Source organism: Poecile atricapillus, chromosome 6 (assembly GCF_030490865.1).
Source record: "Poecile atricapillus isolate bPoeAtr1 chromosome 6, bPoeAtr1.hap1, whole genome shotgun sequence".
NCBI lineage: Eukaryota > Metazoa > Chordata > Aves > Passeriformes > Paridae > Poecile > Poecile atricapillus.
The window spans coordinates 13,998,889-14,016,057 of record NC_081254.1 but is presented as its reverse complement, the minus strand read 5'-3'; the positions used below and the strand labels follow the sequence as shown (position 1 = coordinate 14,016,057).

General features: G+C 46.0%; 1 protein-coding gene across 1 annotated transcript; it reads left to right on the top strand.

The window, feature by feature from the left end:
* The first annotated feature begins 510 nt into the window (after nt 1–510).
* Nucleotides 511–15,646, top strand: LOC131580321 (uncharacterized). Its single transcript, XM_058841381.1, has 3 exons — nt 511–880; nt 12,560–13,296; nt 13,386–15,646. The coding sequence occupies exons 1-3, from the start codon at nt 511–513 to the stop codon at nt 14,322–14,324; spliced, it is 2,046 nt and encodes a 681-aa protein (XP_058697364.1). The 3' UTR covers nt 14,325–15,646.
* The last annotated feature ends 1,523 nt before the right edge of the window (nt 15,647–17,169 follow it).

Sequence of the window (17,169 nt, the reverse complement as noted above, 5' to 3'; positions counted from 1 at the left end):
CTGGTGAAGGGTCTAGAACACAAGAACTGTGAGGAATAGCTGAGGGAGCTGGGGTTGTTTAGCCTGGAGACCAGGAGATTCAGGGGAGACCTTATCCATCTCTACACCCACCTGAAAGAACGTTGCAGCCAGCTGGGAATTGGTCCCTTGTCGCAGGGAGTCATTGTCAGGACAAGAGAACATAGTCCAGAACCACACCAGGGGAAGTTTGGGGTGATTAGACATGGAAACGGGCTGCCCAGGGAGGTGGTGGTGTCACCGTCCCTGGAGGTGTTTAAGAAAAGACGATGTGGCACTCAGTCTCATGGTCTAGCTGACAAGGTGGTGGCATTCGGTCATAGACTGGACTCGGTGGCCTCGGAGGTCTTTCCCAACCTAATCGATTCTGCGATTCTGTACCGAACGCAGCGTGGAACAACACAGAAGTTGGAGTGAGGTTTTCAGCTTGACCCCTTGCTACTTTACTGCAGCAGTCTGCGTAGGGGTGGAGAAAATGCAGAGAACGGGACCATGGAGCAGAGGCGGCCCGGGATGCGCCCCCGGCTCCGGGGCAGCCCCGGCTCCCTCCGCAGCCCGGGCCCGGCTGCCGGAGCGCCCTCTCGTGGCAGCGAGCGGGGCGGAGGCGGCTCCCGGCCGTGTCCCCGGTGCCGCCCGGGCGGGCGCGGGGCTGTGCCTGGCCCTGCCGCAGCACACCCGGGGACACAGGCTGCGGGGGCGCTCGCTGCTGGGCTAAAATACGCAGCTATTGACCTTCCTACCGATGAAAAGTTCAGTCGTTACCTAGAACAGTACAGAGTACCTTCCCTTTTGAAAACTAGCGATTCTAAGCGTATTGAGCGCAGCATTTTCCATTCTCTGCCCTTTTGGGAATATGGTCTCGGTAATGAGTCACCAGGGCCTTGGGACAAGTGCTCAGGGGTAGAAATGTTGGGGGGTGGGTTGGGCGGGTTTATGCTTTCCTTTGAGCTTTGCTACCTGTTTGCTTGGCTTGACTGGCAGTGTAGACACGCTAAAGTGTTGACTGTGCTCTTCTCTCTCCTTGCCTGAACGCTAAACAGGCTGTTCTGTTAATTTTGTGTTAATGACATGCCTGTGCTTTCTCCCCTCCCCGCCCTCCCTTTTTTTTTCGTCCTTTTTTTTGGGGGGGGGGGGGGTGTTCTTTGGAGATTACAGGAGAGTTTGGTAAAAAATTCCTGCTGTGATAAAACCGTTGCTGGGAATCCCATCTACAAAACCCAGTGAGCTTGGCTATGTGGAATTACACCTGATTAATAAATTTCCCTGTGTTATTTTGGTGATGCAGGAGAGAAGAGTGTGTGGCCCCACTTATTTCTTATGTCTGGGAGAATTTCTATAATTAAACTTTCTGTGTGTGTGGGTTTTTTGTTTTTTTTTTCTGTCGGGTTTGATTGTTTAAGTTTGTTTGTTTTTTTGTAGCCTATTAGTTTATTTCTTCGTCTTTAGAACATTGTACACAATTGTTTCTGTCTCCCTGTAATACCGTGTCCAAAGGTGGTAACCCTGAGACGGGCCGAGCTTCATGGTAGGAGGGCCTGGGGCTGCCCCGCACAAGGAGAGCCCACCTTGCCCCCGCACCAGCACCGAAGGTCACAGCCCGGCCCGTGTTCGGGCGTGCAGACGAGCCCAGGGCTGGAGCGATGGGCGCTGCTGCGCGGCGGGGACTGCAGAGGGCAGTGCATGCACAGCACAGGCTCGGGCTGTCAGCTCCAGGCGCTGCTGCTGCAGTGCATGCACAGCACAGGCTCGGGCTGTCAGCGCCAGGCGCTGCTGCTGCTGCAGTGCATGCACAGCACAGGCTCGGGCTGTCAGCGCCAGGCGCTGCTGCTGCTGCAGTGCATGCACAGCACAGGCTCGGGCTGTCAGCGCCAGGCGCTGCTGCTGCTGCAGTGCATGCACAGCACAGGCTCGGGCTGTCAGCTCCAGGCGCTGCTGCTGCTGCAGTGCATGCACAGCACAGGCTCGGGCTGTCAGCTCCAGGCGCTGCTGCTGCTGCAGTGCATGCACAGCACAGGCTCGGGCTGTCAGCTCCAGGCGCTGCTGCTGCTGCAGTGCATGCACAGCACAGGCTCGGGCTGTCAGCGCCAGGCGCTGCTGCTGCTGCAGTGTATGCACAGCACAGGCTCGGGCTGTCAGCTCCAGGTGCTGCTGCTGCAGTGCATGCACAGCACAGGCTCGGGCTGTCAGCTCCAGGCGCTGCTGCTGCTGCAGTGCATGCACAGCACAGGCTCGGGCTGTCAGCTCCAGGCGCTGCTGCTGCTGCAGTGCATGCACAGCACAGGCTCGGGCTGTCAGCGCCAGGCGCTGCTGCTGCTGCAGTGCATGCACAGCAGAGGCTCGGGCTGTCAGCGCCAGGCGCTGCTGCTGCATTTCCCGTGTTAGACTCGCCTTGCTGGCCAGGTGGGGTCAGAGACCGTACACTCCAGTAAGGACCGCCTGCACTGTGACATCATGGGCAGAGGGCAGGGAGCTGGCTTACTTTTCTTCCTCTATTGCCAAAAATAATTGATATATCTTTTTATTAAGTGATATTCTTCCTGGGTGGCAGCAGCTCCCACTCGCTGCCAGCCCCATTGACTGTCATGGGTAGCTCTACCAGCCTGGGCCATCTCAACAGACTTGGACTGAATGTGGAATAGCTCATGAAGACAACTCCCTGCCCAGACCTTTTTGGGGGACATTTAGATATTCCATTTCTAATCCAGGACAGCATCTTTGACCTGACTTTTTAAAACAGGCTATTTCTCTTGACAAAGAGAGGAGTCTTTAGAGTATTTAAGAAGCTGAATATAGTTCCAGTTTTAATAATTTAAAGCCAGAAGACCTTCATCATCTAGGCTGGCCATTAAATATTATCTTGTTTCTCTGAATAGCGGTCAGTGACTTGCACTTACTTACAGGATACTTTTCAAGGGGCATTTTGTCTTACTTTGAAGGTGTAATAAAAGAGAAAGTCCGCAGATTTCAGTGATTAATCTTTCTTGTGTTTCTTTGGTGTTGTTAGGTACATCTGATGACTAATTTTGAGGGAATCATTTCCCAGAGTAGCTGAAAAGTTTGCTCTATCATATTTAGCAAGGATTTGCAATTCTACCCTCATATTTTTGACAGACTAGTTATTTTTGTAGCTTCAGCATTGGAAATGATATTTGTCAGTGAATTGACATTTATTGTCAAGTATAATAAACTGGAAACAACAAATCCCGAACACTGTTACATGAATTATTGAAAAAATGCAGAACAAATTCACTTTGCCGAGTTTACAGGAAATAAAACTATTTATCCATAACTTCTGAAATTTCTACTTTGATTTCCTTTCTTTTTATCCTGGTCAGTGCCAAAAAGTGCTCTAAGCAGCATGCCACACCCCAGAACATCATCAAGGCCGAGTGCAGAGAGCAGGTAGCTCTGGCCATGCTTACCAAAGCCAGATTTAGAGCTGTAATTTGGAACACACATGCCAGTTGTGACAGGATTGCCACAGCTCCCTGTCCCTTCTCAGGCCTTTCCTGTGCTGGAGAACATATAGATATTGGTAGGGAGCATCAGCAAACTGCCAGCCCCATGACAAGGCTCTGTAAGCTCTAGAGAAGATGCGCTAACCCAGCTACACCCTGCTGCAGGCTGCACAAATAGCTAAACTGAGTCTGGTTTGATACGAGTCGAGGCCATAGAAAAGAGGGAAAGCATAATCCTAAAAAAAAAATTAAAAAAAAATTAGAAAGGAAAAAAACCCCCCATATTCCTTTATAATTTAATTGTACACAAACTTTTTTCCCTTGCATTTGTATTACTTGGTTTAGATTTAAATTAGGTTGGTATTAAGCACTCAAGTATTTATTAAGAATCTAAAACTGAAAGAGATGTTCTTTATAAAATCAACAGATGAAGTATAAAACCACATAGCACCATGAGGATGGGACAAAAGATCCTCTCTGAGGTTTCAAAGACAGCTACATTAATTTTAAAAAATTATTTTTTTTTTTTTACTGAAGGAGGGTCCCGAAGTCTCCACAGTGACTGGGTGCGTACACTGAGATGGGTTAATTCTACTGAAACAACCAAATGGATCTGTGCATTCTTTCTGCTTAATCCCTGAGACAAAGCTGGCTCATTTCACATGCTGTTTACATCAATAGATCACTCTCTTCAATTTTCAAATACTAACGTTCCTGTTGTACCTACTAGAGGAGAAAATTGTTCCCTCCCCGTTTAGAAACATTTGCTATCTCTAACTTAGAGATATTGGCTATCTCACTTCCATCGGGAAGTACAAAGGGTATTTGCCAGGTAGTCGGCCTCTTTTGTTTGGTGTTCTGGTGGATGCCAGAGAACAGATAGAGACACGTTAGCTCTTCTCTGTCGTTTAAAATTTCTTTAAAAAACGGAGAAGGGGGAGGGAGGATTCGTCAAATTCAGAACAAATTTTATGGCATGAGTCATCGTGCTAGGGTCAGTGATGTGACTTGTTTAAACAGCAAGGATTTAGGGATTGGGCTTTTCTTAGGAAGTTACTTGGAAATAAACTGGAGCCAATTTTAAACTGGATTTGAAGCTGGTATAAAAGAGATGGGATGTGTTCAGGGAAAGTTACCTAAGGAAAAAAATTATCAACAGGACTTTTTTTAATCAGAACTAAATGGCACAATGCTATAATGAAACTGCTGCAAGCACTTCCTAATGTTCCTAATGTTTGGTTCCTAATGTAACTAGTTAACCTGTCATTTTTAATTTAATTTTTAATGGGGACTCAGGATTGTATCACCTTAATATTTTATTTCTAAGAGTAGAGAAGCTAAGGAAAACTATGGTCTTTTAAAATATTTTGTGTTGCAATTTGACAAGCATTAAATTTTTGAGGTTAATGGACAAGATTTTCAGCAGATCCCCATATTTACAGGAAATGTTGAGTGTAATGAGATGTGCATAAGAAGAAACAATGTTCTATAATAATTGTTTGTTGCTGTGGTGAATAGCCTTTGCAACTTGGAGTGAGTTAATCTTTACATATGTCTGCTGTATCCTTTCAATTTGTCATCGGATTCCTTGAATGTTTGATAAAACTACTTCTATCATATTTTAAACACAATTATGAGCATAATTCAAGTCTTGGAGATTTTCAGCTATAAAGGTGCCAGCCAAATACTTTATTTTTTGTAAAGATTAAGAACAAGGTAACACCTTTAGGTTATAAACATATGAAATTCTCATTGATTTTACTACAAATTCAGTTTGTGCATTTTAGAGGTGAATTTGTGTCAGAGTTCCACATGCTCATTCTAATATCACTGTGGGGTTTTTTCCCTTATTAAAAAGGAGGAGGAGGAAGGTGAAACAGCCACCTTTATCATGATGTGCTTCAGCCAACACTGTCTTAATAAACTTTTGTAATGAAACAGTCAAGGCTCAGCAATTTGAAATCCAGGTTGCACAGAGAGCTTCAGTTTTGACCACAGTTGTGCAGTTTACAGTTTTCTACTTGTTTTTAACCATATCTGCTGGAAGTCAGTAACATGAGTCCTATTAAAAATATTTTGTGGACATCTCTGATGTCTTTTTTATTATGTGAGATAGCTTAAAAAATCAAATATTAACAAGTAACATCCATTTGAAATCTCAGTTTATAAATGTTGGATTTATGCTACATGGAATTGGTGGAATTTTAAAAACTGGATATGAATTATAAGTATTTGACAAGGTTTTTTGGAAGGTATGGAAGCAAAAAAAAGATTTTATGTCATTTGGGGAGGGTAGTTAATAAAACAGAATGTACTTTGCAAGGATAAATTGTGACCAGACAGCCTTATTCATACTGGTCATATTGGAAAAACCTGAGTAGCTTAGACTATTCAAAAGCATATTTCATACAGATCCAGGGCCATGACTCTGCACACCAGCATCCAACTGCAGATACAGTGGTTATAACAAGATGAAGGAGTAAATCTCCAGCAAACCCTCAGCATTTTGATGCCTTGTTCTGTCCTTTAACCACTTCATGACAGTTCATGTGTGTTTTAATACATAGTGTTTGGTATCTGACACTATTTCTTCTTTCTCTCTGAAGGAATTCCTAGCCCTTTATTACTGTTTCCTGTTTGGAAAGACACTGCCTTATGTTGCCAGGCATATGGCAGTAAACACAGAGTACAGCTCTGAGAAAAAGGAAAGGCTTCCATTTAGTTTACTGTTCTTGAGGGTCCATTGGGAACAACTAATGGATCTTTTTTGTGCTTCTCAGTTAATGAACAAGTCATGGCAATTAATACAGTTTTCTAGTCATGAGTATTTTTTCCTATGTGTCTGGAATAGGAATATTGTGATGGAAAAGCTAAGTGCAGTAGAAAAAATCCAGCACAGATCTAGCAAAGAAATGGGGTCACTCACTACTAGCAGATGGGTGGGATAGGTGGGAAGCAGGTTTCACTACAGCCACATGGGTGGGGATGTCATTTGGGAGGAGGAATAGGATTGACAAGAGAGGTTAGAGCAATAGTTCTTTAAACAGGGAGGAGAAGACTCCAGACAACTTGTCTCCAGTCCCAGCAGACTAGCCCTAAGGCCAAATTCACTCGTCTTTAGGTGACTAGTTATCATAATCAAGTTTAGGAGACTATGATGTTGAGATTTGTTGTATTTCTATAGTATCATGTGGGTGTGCTCAAGGCACAAGAAAAAGATAGTCCTTTTCCTAAAGCGTCTTCAGTGCAAAGGTCTGATCCTCCTGGGTGCCAAGAGTCCAGTAGTGCTTGTGGAGCTGATCAGTCACAGGATGTATCTGCAGTTACACAAACAGACAGACACTTTCTCCCAAAGGAAAGGAGACAGAGAAGGAGACAGCACAGAGTACAGGGAAAAGGATTACCATAAAGTAATGTAGCTTGTGAGCCTGACTGTACTGGGCATGAAATACCACCACATTTAAAGATCATATTCATCTCAGTGGTGCTGCAGCAAGCGAGGGCTTGCCAGACTGAACCGAGCTCAGTAACTCTCTGGAGGCCCAGGCTGGATTTCTGGAGGATATTTTATCCACAATTTTTTTATGTTTCCTGAGGCAGGATTTTAGTGGCCACAGGTTTGCTACTGCATGGCTGTGTGGCTTTTCTACTGTGTGCTCAAAGGGGTCAAGAATACTGATAAAATATTCATTAGGTTTATTGAACAGGGAAATCCTACTCCAGCCCATTCCTGCACTGGTGCAGACTGTGCTATTGCTTTGTCCTTCCCTGTGGTCATCCTAACCCTTTGCAGGCTGAGGCTCAGCCTGTTCAAACTGCAGATTAGTGCTCTGTGTGCCTGTGGGAGGAAGGTCTGTCCCACAGAACACAGACTTTCCTCCAGCAGAGCAGGACACATTATTGGGTACTGCTGGGCTATCACTTCATAAGAGATACAATTTTTACAAATACTTTGACTTCAGTTTTATCTGGGGTCTTACTTCCTTTAAAATTTAAGTCAGCCTTCTTTTTGACAGGGATGACAATTTATTTCAAGATTAACACGGGACTCAAAAACTCACCAGTAGGCAGCATAGTGACGGTACATGTAAGGAACTGTTCTCAGGTTTCACAACAGATTATCATTATGATGCAGAAATGAGATCTTGGAGTTTGATAGATTATTCTATGAGAATGCAAGTTCAGTGAGGGTGAAAAAGACAAAGCAAATGTTAGCTGTTAGGAAAGCACTGGAAAAAAACCTGCACATTACCTTCATAATAGTTTAAATACCATGATTCCTCTACATCTTAAATTCTGAGTCACTCTATCTTCTTTTTTCATGAAGGAAGCAGCATAACTAGAAAAAGTTCTGGAAAAGACAACATGAACAATGAAGGCGAGGAGCAGTTACTATAAAAGGACATAATCATGGGCCAGCTAGCACGATGGGATTCTTCAGTCTGGAAATTAGGTGGCTGAAGGTAGAGAGTGAAGGGGTTTGATGAAAAAATGATCAGTATGAACTGATAGAATCAGTGAAAGTCACTCCACATTCTTGGGTGGGCAGCAGCAAGCACCAAATGATTTTAGCATGTTGCACATTCAGAACACAGAAAATTAGGTGTTGTTTCACATAACATGTCCTAGTGAGAGGATGCTCTGAAAGCTAAAATTTTACATACATGTAAAAGAGAAAGACTGAATAAATTCACTAAATAGAAACTCTGGGCTGAAAATTACCAAGGTCTTCAAAATTTCCAAGTAAAAGTACCAGTATATCATTTACTGAGCTGGTTATAGATTCCTACCTTCCCTGGCAGGTATCCAGTTTTAGTCATTGGTGAAGAGTTAAATATCAGGTAAGACAGACATTTGATCTTGGAGGTAGGACATTTTTTATAATTTTCCTGGATTTCAGAGCATTACAAACAGTTCCATAGATTTTAATATTTAAAGAGTTAAATATAAGAAATACTAAAGTGTGAGATTATTCCAAGTTATCTGGAACTGGCCTAATGCCTTTTTCACCTTGAAATCTATAGGTTTTAGTGTGAATTATAAGCAAGCCTGCTATGTCCCAAAAGTGTGTGGTGTTTTTCAGCAATATTTTTTGCCTCCACTTTGAAACATTAGAAACAATATTTATTTCTGGTAGGAGAAAAGGCTAGAGCAATGCTGTGGCATAACAAAGGTGTTTACTGTAAGGGAAAGCTCAGTCCAGGTGACAGCTCTCTCAAAAGCCATTTCTAGACTGGGGAATGGATACTCTTGAAAAGCAAGGATTGTCATAAATGTTGCCTTCTTTTTGCTCAAGGTGCAAAATGGGCCTCCATCCTGCTTATCCTGCTGACAACCATGACACTGGACATGTCTGGACACTTTTCAAAGCAAGTGAGGCTGCTGGAAGCGCTCCTTTCTCTGAGGAACAGGTGAGAGCACAACCATCACTTGTCTGTTCATGTTCTCTGGAGGGCTCCTGGGTGCCCCTGGCCATGAGAGTGCTGCTCATGGTATGAAATCTTTGTGAATGAGAATCCATGCTGCTTTGCTGAATTCCACCGTTTTCCATTTGAACATGATTTGAAATCTCTTTGCAATTCACCAGGGTTCCTTTTTGGCATTTTTATTTCAATGATGTAAGAGCTGCCTGTTACTGCCAAGCCCATAATTAAAGCAGTGTTGACTGGTAAGTAATGGGCTGCAAAACGCAGTACCAAAAGATAATTAAAGACACATTCCAGATAAGCAGGGCATGAGCATCCTCTTTATGAGGTGTTAATGTCTGAAGACCAACTAGTGAAATTGATCTTGCCTGCTTCAGGATGAAAGTTCTGCTCAAACATCAATAGCATTGTACTGCCCTAGAAAATGTTTGATGTAGGGATTTCTGAAGGCTGTTTGTCCTAAGACTCCCCAGGCAGGCGCCTGGTGCCAGAGCCCTGCTGCACTGGGTGATTCAGCAAACCACTCATGTTGGCATGACTTTGGGGCCACCTTTGCAACTCCTGACATGAGGGCTGCTCTGGAGAGACAGAACAGAGCTGCTTCCAGTGCCCTGTGTAGGATGGGCGCAAACCTTTTTACGAGAGCCATTTTAAAGAGCACTGTGGCTAGTCCTTGTCTAATAATTGTCACTCCTAAATGCCCTTTACTTACATATCCTTAATTTCTGTTCTTAGCATATCCCACCTGTGATTAGGATTCCTCTGTAGATGCACTTGTATCACAACTGGCGTAAAGGAACCTTGGCAGAGTGTGTTTCCACATTTGGACTCTATTTAAATGTATAGAGAAATTCTGTGGATTTTTGTGGAAGTCTGAAGACAATCTATGAACCAAAGAGATGCTTTGTTAAGCATGCTGCTCTGGGTATTCCTGCTTCTTTTACCACACTCTTCCCATTTCTCAGTTTGTGAAATGAACCAAAAGTAGGGATGAGAATACTATTTTCCTGATAGAGTTCAGAGAAGAGATGCATGAGCTCACAAACAGTTGTTTTATCACTGACATGCATGAAGATGCCAAGAGAACATGGACAGCAAGGGCTGGTCAGTGTTCTTGATGGATTAGTGTATGGTCAAACTGCAGCTGTGGCAGAAATGAGCTCTTATGTTAGCCAAGTCCATATGCCTCAGCAGTAAAGGAGGAAAAAGAGGGGGAGGCAACGATTGTCATCTTCTTTCCTGGAATCTGACTTAAAAACAAAACTCTGCAATCTCTATCAATTAGCATTGCAAAGAAAATCTCTGAAAATTAAGGGTGTAAAGGGGCTGCCTGGCAGAATGCCTCAAACAATAACTTGGGGAAGTGTGAACTGCTCTCTCTATAGCTAGGGGATGTTAACAAAAGCATGTTCTACTTGAGCCAGCTAGTAGTGATGGACAGTCACTGTTAGCAAGCAGTGCAAGTCTGTGCAAGCCTCTGCTGGCTCCTTCTTATCTCTTCTGCACTGGCTGTGTCTATAAGGTGTGTATGTGTGTGTTGGGGAGGAGGTTTCCCTGCTCTTCTGGGCTCAATATTGCAGGCTGCCTACAGGGACAGCTTTGTGTTGTAGTTAGTCCCATGAGATGATATTTTCTGCCATGAAAACTGGAAATCCAGAAAGAAAAATTTAAGCATTTGTTCTAGCATTCCCTCTGTTCAGACTGAATTAATAATCTCTCTTTGTACCCTTCAAACATCCTTGGTATCCTTGATCCATTGTATCATGTACCCCATGGACAGTTGTATTGGAATTGCAGAGAGGTGGAAAGGTCATATGCAATTCCATATTTTATTGTGCAGTTCAAATTGAGGCTCCCCAATTCTCTCTTACCATTTGCCCCTGTACATCCCTATCCCATGCCAATGCTTGAACAAAGCTTGTCAAAAACTAAATTGGAGGAAAAAAAATCAGCTTTTTTGAAGGAGCAGCTGCATGAGCTTTGCTAGCCAAGAGTGCACTGGAGATGGCTTGTGCATGACTATGTGCAAAGCCCTGTGGGGTTTTCAAGACAGCTAGAGATGAACCCTTCATGCTTAGAACAAGAATCAGTATCTGAAGGTGAATTTGCTATAGTGAATGCTGTCAATAAAACTATGCCCCCAAGCTTTATAACTCTGTTTTTTGTATCTGTGCTTTCATCCACCCCTACCTTTACATGTATGTGAAAAACAGAAGTTAAATAAACCTGAAGGATTAGAAACACCTACACTTCCTAGAACCGCTGAACCATTTTCCACCTGACATATTTTTTTCCTTTCTCCCATATGACAATTCTTGCTTAAATACAAATTTTACTGTTTACATGGACAGGAAAAAACTCCAAACTATTCTGGAGCCAAAGGGAAAAAAAAATCGTGGGATGGTTTCCTGCTATGACAGTTCAGGCTTATGGGGATGCTAAGGTATAAGAAAGGGGAGAAGTACTGAGAAATTGCTTTGAGCTGTTGTTTCCAGATGTTTTGGACTTCTTTCTGCTGTCATCCCTCTGAAATTCTCAATGTCTTCATATGCACTTCTGCTTGGAAATATTATTTAGGTGTAGTGGTTTCTGAGGACATCGATCTTGCCTTAAGAACAGAGCTAACCTAAGCTAAAGGAATCCGGCCTCTGGAGTACTAGACTCATGGGAGCTGACTGTCATTCCTGTGCAGAAGGACATTAACATTTTGTTGTGAAGCACTGTGATGGTGTGTGTGGTGTTAAAACCCTTGTGCAGCTCAACCCAGAAGTGGCAGCATGGATGATGGGTGCACTGGTCCCTACAGAATGCAAAGTATGTACCAGCTCACACACATTTTGTCCCTGTACCCTTCAGCTTCACAGCAAGCTGGAGTGGGTCCCAAATTTGAAAAATGAATGGGGACATGTTGAGATGAAAAACACATGATGTAATGATGTTGCTGTTCTTGAACACCTTCAGTGATAGCCATTAATGGCCTCATTTAACAAATTATTACACTGCCTAATTGATTTGCTTATTTTCTAACATCTAATCCTTTCCAATGTTGCAACTGTTGCTCCCTGTAAGTCCCTTATGTCACCCTTGGCTCTCTTAAATGATATTTCTGGCCACTCTTTGGAATTAATATGTTGATCATTATTTCACTTTGGGCACAGACCTTGCTTGTTCTGTACCTGACTTGGATGAACAGAGCTGTCTAAAGAGAAAAAAAAAGCTTTCCCAGGAAAGGAAGACTTTGCTGAGCTCTTCAGCATGTAGTCTGGAGAGGCACTGCTCCATCTGACCTGGGTGACCTCAGAGTGTGCTGGGGGAGGTTTTGTCCTTTACTGTGAACATTGGATATTGATGCAATGTCTAGTAAAGACACCAGCATTTTATTTCCTGCAGTAAAGCTGATGAGAAATGTCCTTTGGATGGGAATAGGAGCAGGGTAACCAAATGAGGAAAACAAGGACTTGTCACCTGGGTGCAGTAAGATGGTTTGCCTTTAGGAGAAGGGTGGTATGGAAACCTCCTTGAATTTGGGGAACATCAGGTTTCCAGCAGAGCTCCAGGCCTGCAGTGCAGAGAGAAGGGGAGCTCCCTCAGAGAGCTGAACCAAAGGTGGAAGATTTCTTCATTAAATTATTCGCTCTCCATTTGAATTAAAAAAAGGTGGATGGGCTGGTGGCAGCAGCGGGGACTTCGCTGGGAGACGCTTTGGCTCCTTGGATGGGACGAGCCCTCATTATGTGTATTTTGGTGATGGGATGACAATGGAGGTGTGGGAGATGGCTCTGAGTCACCCTCGGAGCCCCGGCGGGGGCCGGACCCAGTGGGTGGGGGTCGCTAAGGGCCGGGGTGGAGAGCTATTAAGGCACGGAGCAGCTAGTGTCCTTCGTTCCACCGCCCGCAGACCTCGGCCAGCATGGAACTCGCCAGCCTCCCCTCCGCTAGCCTGGTCCCCTCCAGCCTCCCCTCCGCCAGCCTGGCCACCAGACCCGGACCCGCCGGTGAGCCGCCCCGGGCGGGCTGGAGCCGGGGGCCTTGGTGGCGGTGTTGGTGGCAGTCTTGATGGTGGCTATATTGGTGGCGGTGTTGGTGGCAGTGTTGGTGGTGGCTGTACTGGTGGTGGCTGTATTGGTGGCGGTGCTGGCGTTGGCGGCGTTGGGGCAGGAGGATGCTGGCCGGCCCCGCTGACCGCCGCTCGCCGTTCTCTCCCCGCAGGCGAGCCCCGGGAGCTCCCCGCCGGCCCCAGCTCGGGCCGGGAGGGCGGCCGGCGCAAGCGAACCACCTTCAGCAAGGCGCAGCTGGAGCTGCTGGTCCGCGCCTTCGAGAAGGAGCCGTACCCCGGCATCGCCCTGCGGGAGCAGCTCTCCGGCCTCACCGAGATCCCCGAGTCACGGATCCAGGTGAGAGGGGCTGTCCGGGAGGGAGGACAGGCGGGTGGCGGAGCGGCTTCCCCGGCGGCCCGGGTGCTCAATCTCTGCCGGTTCCGCAGGTGTGGTTCCAGAACAGGAGAGCCCGGCAGCTCAACCACAAGAAGAGCGAAGCCGCCGCTTGCGCCAGGCCGGGCAAGCCGAAGGCTCCCCGGTGCGCTGGCCAGGAGCGGCCCCCGGCGCAGCAGGGCCCGGGGACAGAGCGGAGCCTCCTCTGCCCGCAGCCAGGCCTGCCGGGAGGGAGCCAGAGCTTCTGCGGTCAGCCCCCGTCCTGCTCGGGGCAGCTGTACTCAAGGCGCGACATGCATTTCAGGAGCTTGGACAACACTTTCGGAGCGCTGGGTCAGACCCCAGCTGACTTCGGTTTGGACTGTTCGGGAACGGGGGTCCCACTAGGTGCGGGAAGCGTGGGGAGTGTCCCTCCGTTCTCGCTCCCTGTGCAGCAGACACAGGAGTATCTGCACCTGAAGAAGTCCTTTCCTGAAAACTTCTACTCAGACGCAGATGTTTTCCAGCCTTGTACAGATCACCAATACCCAGCAGCTAAAGAGAATATGTACAGGAAGCCTGTCTTAAACTACTTAAATGCTAACCAGGGCCTGGGTGTTGAGAACGGTTTGTATGCCAAGTCAGGCACTTCTCCCTTTGGGATGGGCTCCACTTTCAGTTATGATGGGGGGGAACATAAGTTTGAGCCCGAGCAGATGAGGCAGAGTTCACCTCTGCTTGCGGCTAGTAATGCTAGTCCTCCTTTGGTGCTTCCAAAACATGAAGGGGGGTATCAAAGGACACTTGCCACTCCAGCCCCGTTGTATGGGCAGCAGCTGCTGGAGACAGTAAATGACTCTGACCCTTATTGGCTGGGCATGCGAAATGAAATTTTGGGAACAGGTTTAGATTTGCTGTTTGAGAATGAGCAAAATGCAGAGCAAGGTCAGACAAAAAATTACCTTTCTGCTTTTGGTGGCCAGAATTTGGTCTATCATTTGGGTCAGACATGAGCTGGCAGTGGGTCAACTTGCCAGATGGAAAATGAATGTGATTTTTTTTTCCTAGTTGGCAGTGTTGTCTGAAGTAGCTCGAGGTTTTGCAGGTCCAAGTGCACAGTGCTTGCCCTGAATTTTGTGCCGTTTGGAAGGGAAAAAGAAAGATAAGCCATGTTAGCAAGGGCTACCTGCTGAATCTAAGCTGCCTCCCCACCCCAAGCGATCTTTCACCAGCTGCTTGCAGTATTCCTGCACATGTTTGGTTATGGGCAGCCTAACTTTAACCTGCATGCACAGACATATCTTCACAAGCATGTCAGTACTGAAGAGTTCTCTGTGTTCAGATTGTGCTGGATTGATTCTGCCAGGCAGCTTAGCACTGTGGATTGCTTCTGTGGCCTTATGGCAATGAGTTTTCTTTCTATTCTGGTCATAATTTGCTTATTTTAACTTAAGGAAACTTAGATAACAGATTTATAGCTTTTAGTTGAGAAAGCATTAACACAAGAGGGCACAAGCATGGGAAAAGCAACCTTGGTGGTGGCAGGGGACATCTCACTGGGTGTGTTTGTATTTTAGGTATGTGCCTGATAAGGAACACTAATGGTCTTTTCCTGGGTACTTCATATATAATGTTTTCATTTAAAAATGACCACAGCCTTTTAAAAGCCAATGCTTTTGTGATTTTCCTTTGTATAATTTGTTTGCAATTTTTTTTTTAGTTTTAGTTTTCTATTTGCAAAATTAAGGTTTTCTATCTTCATGAAATTGTAGAATTGCACTCAGAGGAAAAAAAATGTGTTTCATCTTTGCATTTGCACATTGAGCCTATTTTTAGAATTCTGAAGATCCATGGTCGTGCAGAACACCACAGAAATCATAGAAGTGTTCTCCATGTGTATCTCTGGAGAACTGCCATGGATGTGTGTTAAAGCAATATTAAGTCTAGGATGCTGAAAACTCCACATGTAATTTTTTTTTTTTTTTGTGTTTAAAATGTGGCTCTGGAATACTTCTAAGTATGCTTAGATTACAATACATTTGTTATTAACTTAATTATTTTGTTTCTAGAACAAGAGAAACAATGAGAATTAAACTTAATCACAAACCATTATTTTATTAATAAAATTGATATCCCTGAAGAAACTGTCTATGGAGGTGTGTACACAACAAGTCCAGAAAATTAGTCCTGACTTTTGTCAGTAATTTTGAGTTGTGGATGTAACTTTTCTGCCTTGATGTAAAGGATTGGAACAAACTCATGTATTACAGAACAGCTACATGGCTTCAGAATGAGAAGCCTAGCTGCTAGGCACTTTGAACACAAGTTGTATTTGAGAGTGAAGGATAAAGAGATTATTGTATTTATGATTTTATATATGATTCTTTTATTAAATTTTTGGGAAAAATGCATTAAGACTTCTTTATTTACATATACCCTCTCCCTCATAATACCTGCTTGATGAGAATGCTTATTCAAGACATAGGAGGTGCTTCCACAGCGATGGTATTGCAGCCTCCCCTGGACTTGCATGCCAATAGCTCTGCTGTCATATGAGTAGGTGATGCTGAGGAACAGCTGGGGAAGGAACCAAATGTGTTCAGTAGTTGAACCTATCTTCTACTGCCTGTAAAATGCTCCTGTTTATAGAAGAGGGGAGGATTTTGCATGCTAAATAATTGAAAAATGTATTTTCTTCTATATAACTTGTCAAAGAGATAGTGAGAACCCAAATTCACCAATGTCACCGTCAGCCTGGGCCTACTCCACTGCTGGGTGTCCCGAGCTCCTGTGGGAACCTGCAAATCACATTCCTTTCTTCACAGCCACCTCCTGGGCAGCAGGACTAGTGTGACAGCAAGTCCAGCTGGAAGCCAGCTGCCTGGGATGCAGGATGGAGCAGCATCACAGAGAGCAGTTCACAGCCTGGACACCTCTTTAGCAGCCCTGCCACTCGCTGGCCACGCCAGCAGGCAAAGCACCCCAGAGGGCTCTTGGTTTCATTAAGCAGGGTGGGCACCTCAGGGGGACTGGCCTTCCAGCGTGGCACAGAGCCGAGATGGAACAATGGCCCACTTCTCACCTGGGGCACCATGTCCTCTGCATGCCTGGTCATGTCCCTGTGGGTGCGGGGCTCCGTACCTGCAAAATGCCCCCACCTGAGCTGTATTAGCGACAGGAGGAGAGCACATAGTGCTGAGCTGCACCCGGGAGGTTTAGCTTGGAAATTACAAAGAATTTCCTCACAGAAAGGATGATTAGACACTGGAATGGGCTGCCAGGGGAGGTGGTGGAGCGGCTGTGCCTAAGGGAACGTGGCACTCAGTGCCAAGCCCTGGCTGTCACGGCGGTGTTCGGTCACGGCTCGGACTGTGCTTGCCATGTTGTCAGGGGGCTCAGAGCTAAAATCCCAGTTGTTTCTGTGGCGATTCCGTCCGAGTTTACTGCACTGAAAAGCGCTTCATAGGCTTTTACCCTCTGACTCGATCGTCCTCCCATCCTTGTCAAGGATGTCCCCTCCAGTCCTTGGCAAGGATTTATTTCTTAATCTTTGTCCCAGTGATTGCTGGGGCCGCATCTGCCAGCTCGTACGGGGACTGCCCCAAACCCGCGGGCAGCTGAAGGTCCCCTCGCTTCCTCCGCGCCGGGTGCTGTGGGGCCGGCCCCGGCGCGCTTTCACAGAGCTTGCAGGAGAGTAATTCACTCCGAAACACTGCGCAAAGCCGACTCCCGGTTCCCGGTTCCCGCTCCCCCGCGGGCTGCGCGGCGCCGCCGCCACGCTCCCGCTGTGGGACCCCGTGTGCGCCGGCAATAGCGCTCCGCCGCGCCCGGAACTCCGCGCTCAGCCGCTGTTTCCGG

What these genes read in the sequence shown, in the direction of transcription:
- LOC131580321 (XM_058841381.1), top strand. Translation starts at nt 511, where the DNA reads ATGGAGCAGAGGCGGCCCGGGATGCGCCCCCGGCTCCGGGGCAGCCCC. An exon ending in CTTTTGGGAATATGGTCTCG is followed by an intron (nt 881 to 12,559) that starts GTAATGAGTCAC and finishes AATTAAAAAAAG; the next exon opens with GTGGATGGGCTGGTGGCAGC. An exon ending in TCCCCGAGTCACGGATCCAG is followed by an intron (nt 13,297 to 13,385) that starts GTGAGAGGGGCT and finishes CCGGTTCCGCAG; the next exon opens with GTGTGGTTCCAGAACAGGAG.